The sequence below is a fragment of the Pseudorasbora parva genome, chromosome 24, assembly GCF_024679245.1.
Source record: "Pseudorasbora parva isolate DD20220531a chromosome 24, ASM2467924v1, whole genome shotgun sequence".
NCBI classification, from domain to species: domain Eukaryota; kingdom Metazoa; phylum Chordata; class Actinopteri; order Cypriniformes; family Gobionidae; genus Pseudorasbora; species Pseudorasbora parva.
Genome location: NC_090195.1, coordinates 36,892,970 through 36,904,029, shown reverse-complemented (window position 1 = coordinate 36,904,029; position 11,060 = coordinate 36,892,970). Strand labels below are relative to the sequence as shown.

Here is an 11,060-nt window from a genome sequence, read left to right as displayed (position 1 = left end):
TAGGGACAGGTGTGGTGGTGTGGGTCAGTTTAAGGGTAGAGTTAGGGACAGGTGTGGTGGTGTGGGTCAGTTTAAGGGTAGAGTTAGGGACAGGTGTGGTGGTGTGGGTCAGTTTAAGGGTAGAGTTAGGGTCAGGTGTGGTGGTGTGGGTCAGTTTAAGGGTAGAGTTAGGGACAGGTGTGGTGGTGTGGGTCAGTTTAAGGGTAGACTTAGGGACAGGTGTGGTGGTGTGGGTCAGTTTAAGGGTAGAGTTAGGGTCAGGTGTGGTGGTGTGGGTCAGTTTAAGGGTAGAGTTAGGGTCAGGTGTGGTGGTGTGTGTCAGTTTAAGGGTAGAGTTAGGGACAGGTGTGGTGGTGTGGGTCAGTTTAAGGGTAGAGTTAGGGACAGGTGTGGTGGTGTGGGTCAGTTTAAGGGTAGGGTTAGGGACAGGTGTGGTGGTGTGGGTCAGTTTAAGGGTAGAGTTAGGGACAGGTGTGGTGGTGTGGGTCAGTTTAAGGGTAGAGTTAGGGACAGGTGTGGTGGTGTGGGTCAGTTTAAGGGTAGGGTTAGGAACAGGTGTGGTGGTGTGGGTCAGTTTAAGGGTAGGGTTAGGGACAGGTGTGGTGGTGTGGGTCAGTTTAAGGGTAGAGTTAGGGACAGGTGTGGTGGTGTGGGTCAGTTTAAGGGTAGAGTTAGTGTCAGGTGTGGTGGTGTGGGTCAGTTTAAGGGTAGAGTTAGGGTCAGGTGTGGTGGTGTGGGTCAGTTTAAGGGTAGAGTTAGGGTCAGGTGTGGTGGTGTGGGTCAGTTTAAGGGTAGAGTTAGGGTCAGGTGTGGTGGTGTGGGTCAGTTTAAGGGTAGAGTTAGGGTCAGGTGTGGTGGTGTGGGTCAGTTTAAGGGTAGAGTTAGGGACAGGTGTGGTGGTGTGGGTCAGTTTAAGGGTAGGGTTAGGAACAGGTGTGGTGGTGTGGGTCAGTTTAAGGGTAGGGTTAGGGACAGGTGTGGTGGTGTGGGTCAGTTTAAGGGTAGAGTTAGGGACAGGTGTGGTGGTGTGGGTCAGTTTAAGGGTAGAGTTAGGGTCAGGTGTGGTGGTGTGGGTCAGTTTAAGGGTAGAGTTAGGGTCAGGTGTGGTGGTGTGGGTCAGTTTAAGGGTAGAGTTAGGGACAGGTGTGGTGGTGTGGGTCAGTTTAAGGGTAGAGTTAGGGACAGGTGTGGTGGTGTGGGTCAGTTTAAGGGTAAGGTCAGGTGTAAGGTAAGTGCCAACTGTTGAATTACAAATGTAACTACAGAAATCAATTACAGACGAAATACATGCAGGTATTTTTTAAATGTAAGTACAATGTAAAACAATGTATGTACTAAGTGCATTGTATCAAATGATTAATTAAAATGTTAGTACATAGTAGTTAAGGCCACCTAATATAAAGTGGGTCTATTTAAAGATATTCCCCTGACGTGTTGTAGGGTTTCAAGACTGAGACCAAGTCTTATCTGCATCAGATCTATATTATCATGAAACAGTATTATCTCAGCGTAGATCTTTGATCAGATCTGCAGAGGATGTTCTCTTATGAACACTAACAAAGGTTACTGTCGTACAGCAGGAAGACACTCGTGCAAGTCATCTCAAACACAAGCTTGGCTTGAGTTATATAGATTTTTTCCTCCACTTAACATTCAGTGTGAAAATATTAACTATTATTATGTGCATTGAGGAGAGTGTGTTAAAATGAAGTGCTGAATGTTTGCATGGGGACTGCAGTGTATTAGCGCTAAACAACACTGTGGAACGGTTTCAGCCTCACCAGAGTGAAATAAATATAGTCCTGCTAAGATCGGCTCATTGTCATTCTGTCAGCATGAGGACGACGACTCTACTACTCACGTTCCTCATCACACACGCTTCAGGTACGACAAAAACTTCTATGCCGTTTTCTCTGACTGATTTTGTCTCAAGAGAAATTTGTCCGACTTGAATTTTGAGAGCGTGTGTTTATTGAGCACAGTTAAATTTAGCTGTTGTGAAACATTCTTTTTCATATTCATTACCATAAACTTGCCAAGCACTTGTTCATGTTACCTTGTAATTTGTTTAACTCCTGTAATACATGATTGTGTTTTCAGACCAAGCAGAAAAGGCGCATTTTAAATAAGAAGTCAAGAATTACATTATCATAAGTTTAGCATATATTTTATTTAGGTTATTTCATGGATGGATGATTAATCAATATATACAACCAATGCTGCGCTCCAACAAACCTCAGATATTAATTCATTTAGAAACACATCCGTAATTATGACCTGTGTCACTTTCTGTCTGTTGTTTAAATAAAAGCACACGATACCAGTATTAACTCAAGTACATTTTTCAAGTATATACTTTATCAGTGTTTTTCTTCTGAAAACTTTTACTTCATTACATTCCAAAGCATAATATATAATGTTATACTTTTTACTGCACTACATTTCATAAATAAAAGTGTTTTACCTCTAACTCTTACATTACATTAAACATATAGTACTTTCTTACTGGTACTCAAGTAAAAATGGCATTACTTTTATTTGAGTAAAAGTATACAGTACTAAAAAAAATTATGTAATTAAGTATTAAATGATTTTTAATATAAAACACAGTGCAGTAAAAATTACAATATTATGATTTGGAGTGCTGTGAAGTAAAAGTTTCCCAAAGAAGAACACTGATAAAGTACATATACTTGAGCAAATTCTCTAGTAAAGCAGCTTCGTGCTGTTAACACACAGATCCTCTCCTTCAGTCAGATGAATGGTTTTAATGTGCTGGAACAGATGGCATTTACACACCGAGTTATGAGCAACATTACGTGCTGTAGTATGACATGGATGGGAAAATGCATTTGTATAAATTACACTTCAGCTTTACAGTCATAAAACCTTTTGTGGATTTATAAATTGTATTATTATTATACATTTTTCTTTCTGCAGGAATTCGAGACATTCTTACAGTCAGTAAGATATCTGTTCAAATACATCAAACCATCATAATCCCTTGTTTATATAATGAGAAATACGTCAGTAGCCGTAAATATGTGAGTTCTGGAGGTGTTAGGATCTTCTCTACTGAAGTAACACACAGCAGGATGTCTGTTGAGGATAACCAAACGGAGAAGCTTTTCACGGTCACGCTGAGGAAGGCTGAACTGAGGGACTCCGGCACATACTGGTGTGCCATCAGCAATTCTGGATATGATCCGTCTGCAAAACTTTACTTGGAGGTGGTAAAAGGTATCGTTTATTTTATATCGCATTATAAATCAATCCAGCAGCTTTCTATAGAAGCTTGTTTACGCCACAGGATAACAAAAGGTAATTAGAACTTAATATCTCACAATTCTGACTTTATATCTCACAATCCTGACTTTATATCTCTCAATTCTGACTTTATATCTCTCAATTCTGACTTTATATCTCACAATTCTGACTTAATATCTCACAATTCTGACTTAATATCTCACAATTCTGACTTTATATCTCACAATCCTGACTTTATATCTCTCAATTCTGACTTTATATCTCACAATTCTGACTTTATATCACTCAATCCTGACTTTATATCACTCAATTCTGACTTTATATCTCACAATCCTGACTTTATATCTCACAATCCGACTTTATATCACTCAATTCTGACTTTATATCTAACAATTCTGACTTTATATCTCACAATTCTGACTTTATATCTCACAATCCGACTTTATATCTCAATCCTGACTTATATCTCACAATTCTGACTTTATATCTCAATTCTGACTTTATATCTCTCAATCCTGACTTTATATCTCTCAATTCTGACTTTATATCTCTCAATCCTGACTTTATATCTCTCAATTCTGACTTTATATCTCTCAATCCTGACTTTATATCTCTCAATCCTGACTTTATATCTCACAATCCGACTTTATATCACTCAATTCTGACTTTATATCTAACAATTCTGACTTTATATCTCACAATTCTGACTTTATATCTCACAATCCTGACTTTATATCTCTCAATCCTGACTTTATATCTCTCAATTCTGACTTTATATCTCTCAATCCTGACTTTATATCTCACAATCCTGACTATATATCACTCAATCCTGACTTAAATCTCACAATCCTGACTTTATATCTCTCAATTCTGACTTTATATCACTCAATTCTGACTTTATATCTCTCAATCCTGACTTTATATCTCTCAATTCTGACTTTATATCACTCAATTCTGACTTTATATCTCTCAATCCTGACTTTATATCTCACAATTCTGACTTTATATCTCACAATTCTGACTTTATATCTCACAATTCTGACTTTATATCTCACAATCCTGACTTTATATCTCACAATCCTGACTTTATATCTCACAATTCTGACTTTATATCTCTCAATTCTGACTTTATATCACTCAATTCTGACTTTATATCTCTCAATTCTGACTATATATATAACAATTCTGACTTTATATCTCTCAATTCTGACTTTATATCTCTCGATTCTGACTTTATATCTCACAATTCTGACTTTATATCACTCAATCCTGACTTTACATCTCACAATTCTGACTTTATATCTCTCAATTCTGACTTTATATCTCTCAATCCTGACTTTATATCTCACAATTCTGACTTTATATCTCACAATCCTGACTTTATATCTCACAATTCTGACTTTATATCTCACAATCCTGACTTTATATCTCACAATTCTGACTTTATATCACTCAATCCTGACTTTATATCTCACAATTCTGACTTTATATCTCTCAATTCTGACTTAATATCTCTCGATTCTGACTTTATATCTCACAATTCTGACTTTATATCTCACAATTCTGACTTTATATCTCACAATTCTGACTTTATATCTCTCAATTCTGACTTTATATCTCACAATTCTGACTTTATATCTCACAATTCTGACTTTATATCTCTCAATTCTGACTTTATATCTCACAATTCTGACTTTATATCTCTCAATTCTGACTTTATATCACTCAATTCTGACTTTATATCTCTCAATTCTGACTTTATATCTCACAATCCTGACTTTATATCTCACAATTCTGACTTTATATCACTCAATTCTGACTTTATATCTCTCAATTCTGACTTTATATCTCACAATCCTGACTTTATATCTCACAATTCTGACTTTATATCTCTCAATTCTGACTTTATATCACTCAATTCTGACTTTATATCTCTCAATTCTGACTTTATATCTCTCAATCCTGACTTTATATCTCACAATTCTGACTTAATATCTCACAATCCTGACTTTATATCTCACAATTCTGACTTTATATCTCTCAATTCTGACTTTATATCACTCAATTCTGACTTTATATCTCTCAATTCTGACTTTATATCTCTCAATCCTGACTTTATATCTCACAATTCTGACTTTATATCTCTCAATTCTGACTTTATATCTCACAATCCTGACTTTATATCTCTCAATTCTGACTTTATATCTCACAATTCTGACTTTATATCTCTCAATTCTGACTTTATATCTCACAATCCTGACTTTATATCTCACAATTCTGACTTTATATCTCTCAATTCTGACTTTATATCACTCAATTCTGACTTTATATCTCTCAATTCTGACTTTATATCTCTCAATCCTGACTTTATATCTCACAATTCTGACTTTATATCTCTCAATTCTGACTTTATATCTCACAATCCTGACTTTATATCTCTCAATTCTGACTTTATATCTCACAATCCTGACTTTATATCTCAATTCTGACTTTATATCTCACAATCCTGACTTTATATCTCACAATCCTGACTTTATATCTCTCAATCCTGACTTTATATCTCTCAATTCTGACTTTATATCACTCAATTCTGACTTTATATCTCACAATTCTGACTTTATATCTCACAATTCTGACTTTATATCTCTCAATTCTGACTTTATATCACTCAATTCTGACTTTATATCTCTCAATTCTGACTTTATATCTCTCAATCCTGACTTTATATCTCACAATTCTGACTTTATATCTCTCAATTCTGACTTTATATCTCTCAATTCTGACTTTATATCTCTCAATTCTGACTTTATATCTCTCAATTCTGACTTTATATCTCTCAATTCTGACTTTATATCTCTCAATCCTGACTTTATATCTCACAATTCTGACTTTATATCTCTCAATTCTGACTTTATATCTCTCAATTCTGACTTTATATCACTCAATTCTGACTTTATATCTCTCAATTCTGACTTTATATCTCTCAATCCTGACTTTATATCTCACAATTCTGACTTTATATCTCTCAATTCTGACATTATATCTCTCAATCCTGACTTTATATCTCACAATTCTGACTTTATATCTCTCAATTCTGACTTTATATCTCTCAATTCTGACTTTATATCTCTCAATTCTGTCAGTGGTACAAAAAAGCTTCCATAGTTATTTTCCAGAATGTACATGTTTAGACAAGAATTTTGAAGAAAAAATGAATTTGTCTCTGCTGTTTTGTTTGATATGTTTAGATAAAGCCAGGCTTAACGTCTCCAGTCAGAGCGTGTCTGGATATGAGGGTGGGAGCGTTACGGTCGACTGTCACGGGGCTTCACGCTGGTGTAGGTTTGGAGACTCTTGTGTTGGGATAAATGAAGGAACCTCAGATAAAACTAAAGTGCATATGACTGGAGACACTCTGCATGTGACCTTGTGTGAGCTAAAGAGCGAGGACAGTGGATGGTACTACTGCTCTGATGAGGAATCACAGATGCCGGTTCTTATTACCGTGATTAAGGCTCCATATAAAAGCCCAGTGACTGTTCAACATACAGGCCCCACCACAGCCCTCAGTGAAGACAGGTAAGCTACACACTTACTGACTCCTCACGAGGCATTAGTTGTGGACTGAACTCAGACTGGCTTTATTCCAGGTCTGTGGGTCTGAAGAGACTCCTGTGGCTGATCATCCCTGGAGCAATGCTGGCCGTAATCATCTGTGCAGCTGGGGTTCTCATCAGAGTTATCAACAGAAGGAGTAAGTGACTGAGTGTGTTCACATGCACACCAGTAAACTGACAACTCAAGGAAACAACGTTTACATGACTTTATTAATGAACCAGGTTATTTCCTTGTAGTGACGTCAATAATAATCATAATGTCCATGTCTTATATCTTTATAATGTTCTGGCTCTTAAAAGAGTTTGTGTTTGTGATATATGTCCTTATTTCATGCTAAACACTCGCTCTGTCCGGATGCGTTTAAATCTGCTCTAATGTGTGTTTTTGTCCCCTATTACACATGCGCTCTTCAATAAGCCAACAGAAAGCAGGTTAATGCCTTTACATGCCGCTGGAAATAAGAGGCAAAAACTCCCAGAGTCGAGCGGTTTATGCTCACGTTGTTAATGAGCTTACTCCGATAAAGGAAAACGGGTGACCGCGGTTACATGACCATGATCAATGTCGGATTATTAGCCATTATCGGCTTCAGAACGAGCATGTGAACGCAGCCAGTGAGAGAAAGCATGACCTGTGCATTATTATGACCTGTGTGTGTGTGTGTGTGTGTGTGTGTGTGTGTGTGTGTGTGTGTGTGTGTGTGTGTGTGTGTGTTTGTGTGTGTGTGTGTGTGTGTGTGTGTGTGTGCAGAACACAGGGCTGAAGCTTCGCATCCGCTTGACGGCATGAACAATCAGCAGCTGTGTAAAGTGAGTGATTATCAGAAGCACAGCTCTCACATTCAGATGCATGTCTGTTGGAGAAATCACTGATCTTCATCAACATTCATCACTTTTATTAATAATACTTTATTCGCTTTTAACAGGGAACTGGGGAAAATAATGAGACTACATGTGAAAATGTCTATGAACAGACTGGAGTTACACAAAATAATCAGGTACTTTTTGTTTTATAACATTAGCATTAATTTACTTGCGTTGTGAACTATTGTTAATGTACTTAAGCATTTTATTTTTAAAAGGTAAATGAGAAAAACGAGGACGTTACAAGTATTCTCTATGAAAGCATGACTGGAATTACGCAAAAGTTGCAGGTAATCTTTATAGCATTTGTAGTATCTGCTTGCAATGTAAACTTATTGTTATTATTGTAATTATTCATTTATTCATATGCTTTATTTTAAATAGGGTAATGAGAAAAATGAGGACGTCACAAGTATTCTCTATGAAACCATGACTGGAATTACGCAAAAGTTGCAGGTAACCCTTATAACATTTGTAGTATCTGCTTGCAATGTAAACTTCTTGTTATTATTGTAATTATTAATTTATTCATATGCTTTATTTTAAATAGGGTAATGAGAAAATCAGCGAGGTTGAAAATCTTTATGAAACCATGACTGGAATTAAACAAAACATCAAGGTACTTTGTTAGGGGTTAACAGCTTATGACCCAGGACCAGTAGTGAAGAAATGAAGACAGAGTCAGGATTGCAATTAAATAAAAGAAAAATTTACTTAAGAATAGTTTGCAGTTTCAAAAGCAGAAGCCAGCTTCAAGTCTCACAAGGAGTTCGTAGGCCGCGCTCCCTCTCTCACCGTCTCGTTGCCTCGCCCTATCGTACATACAATTGTCCCAACAGTTATACCGTTTTCAAGGTCTTATCCACGTCATTACTGCAATGTGGATGGTTCTGATTGGCTCAGAGACAATGCACAGTCATGGTAAATTTCCACTCGAGTCAGTTAATCTGATGCACGTTTCCACTGACGTGTCACTTGTTGATGCTTTCACCCCAGAATTAGGCCCGTAGTGACCTTCCAGATCTGGAGCAGGCGCCAGCTTGCCCAGAACAACAAGTCCACCCATCTCTTAGGGTGCCCATTGTACACCATTCTGATCTGGAGCATAGAATATTGCGCACATACACAGATACACAGTCTCTCCAAGGTTGGAGCTGATTAAGCTCCAGTTCTTACCAAAACATACTGATAACATGTGCTTTCTTTCAGTGAGAGGAACACACAATAGTACAGGCAATATTCATCATGAGTCTTTAGTGTTTCAGTAAAAGGAAATATAAAAGGAATAAAACAATAAATTAAATGAAAGACAAATCTATATTTCATCTCTGGAAGCCGGGCTAAGTGAGTAAACCCTGTTACTGCACTCCTGACATGTTAGGGGTGTGTGATACCTCAAATCCAAACACATGACCTTGTTGCCAGTGTTTAGTGACACATCACACATCTCTAGGCCAGACCCTCAGTCACTCCTCAGAGACCAAATACACACTTTAGAAAACAAGGAACTAAAACAAAATCATAACTGGATAGAATCATTAGAATAATATAGGATAAATATTGATTAAAGTTTTGATTATGAAGTTAATTAGGATATAAATATATACAGGTATATTGAAGCGGCAGTGGATTTCAAAATCCCCCCTTCACTCCCTCCTAAAGGCCAATTTTGGGGTCCCAATGACCCCCTAAAGTTGGTCTACCAATTTTAGGCCGCTTCATAATGTTCAATGCCCTCCCCTTTTTAGTTTATAATCTTTGAGAAAAAGAAAAAAAAGAAAATCTCTTCTCCCCTCGGGGATTTAACGTCAACCATTATTAATCTTATCCAATTTGTTTTTATCAATGGCTTGATTGATTACAATAAGCACATATTCATCCTCAAGAGGACATACTACATTAGCACCCCATGTTAAATACCACCCCATTATAAATACCAAGATATCTCATCTAAAAAGAGGGATTTTAAATACATTTCTTTCATCTTCAAAACAATAGTGGTCTGAAATAAAAATAAACAAAATAAATAGGCATCATAATCCATCCAAGTACATTCAGTCTCTGCATAAAACATCCTTCAGTTTACAGTCTACATACATGTACCATCTTAATTACACATCCTATTCATTTCTTTCCCAAACATGTTCATAACATCCATTTCAATCGCTTTTCCCTGATTTTACTCAAGAACCTTCTTGTTAAACCCATTTTCATAACTCATCTTTTTCTTTTCCACATAGATTTCCACATACTCAAACCTTTTTGTTACACTTGCTTTTTCCATCAAATCCAGTTTTCACTCATGATAGCCCACATCATTTTTTTAACTTAAAATGAACATAACCATAAAATTGTTAATGTTGAAAACTTCATCAAAGTGACATATTTATCCATTTGTATTACATTCATTCAGCTTGTTCACATCTTTATCTTGTGACATTGTGCTTAATCATACTCAATACAAATTATTTTTCAAAATATATTTCCAAACCCATGTTATTTAGTAAACCATTCAAAATCCATTCATTAGGGTTTCCTTTAAAGTAACATTTTTCTTTCAATGCCTTGTCCATTAAAACTCTTTAGGCGTAAGCTCCAAATGACCAACATCTTAACCCTGTTGATTTGTCATCTGGCAGTGATACTTCTCATCAAATCCTCACTGGCCTTCCTTTGCCTCTTACACCAAAATTGTTATAATTTTACCAAGAACTTACAAATTTTCATAATCTCCCATATTACTTTATAAAGTATTCAAATTTGTACTGTCATCATCAATTTATTTAAAACTGTTTTAAAACAATCTGTATTTTGAAAAGCATTCATAGTTCAATTTATATTAACTTAATTTGACTTAAAGTGTTCATAAATTCTGTCAGAAGTTTTATTTTCACAACATTAATCTTTAGGGCTATGTCTCTCTCGTTTTAACTTGTCAGATTATTCTTTATCAAAATAGTAAGTCTCCAGTGCAGATGCACCATGTGATCGTTATTGTTTCAGTCTCATCTCTACTGCTCTACAGAAACCAAAATATTATTTTATTCATCTTTCAATCCCAGTCACACCGAAAAACTTAAAGTCACTTGCTCCTTTAACATTAATTAGACATTATTACTAGACATCTAATGTCCTGCATCCATTTAAGGGATGAAAAATAAAAATAAAACTTTTTCTTTTAGAAGTTATCTTTTTGGTCGCCCTTCTGCCTTCAGAAATATGAGGGAATCTCTGGATAATTTAGATAGTGACTTCAGCCAATTTGTCACTTTGTCTCTGCCGTCAAGTTTCTAACATTTATGTTTACCATTT

At 36.2% G+C, this 11,060-nt stretch overlaps 1 protein-coding gene across 1 annotated transcript; it reads left to right on the top strand.

Annotated features, from left to right (window-relative positions):
* Positions 1-1,705: 1,705 nt before the first annotated feature.
* LOC137063806 (polymeric immunoglobulin receptor-like) lies at positions 1,706-8,244 on the top strand. Its single transcript, XM_067435073.1, has 8 exons — positions 1,706-1,884; positions 2,941-3,240; positions 6,516-6,846; positions 6,918-7,021; positions 7,636-7,694; positions 7,811-7,882; positions 7,967-8,038; positions 8,227-8,244. The coding sequence occupies exons 1-8, from the start codon at positions 1,836-1,838 to the stop codon at positions 8,242-8,244; spliced, it is 1,005 nt and encodes a 334-aa protein (XP_067291174.1). The 5' UTR covers positions 1,706-1,835.
* The last annotated feature ends 2,816 nt before the right edge of the window (positions 8,245-11,060 follow it).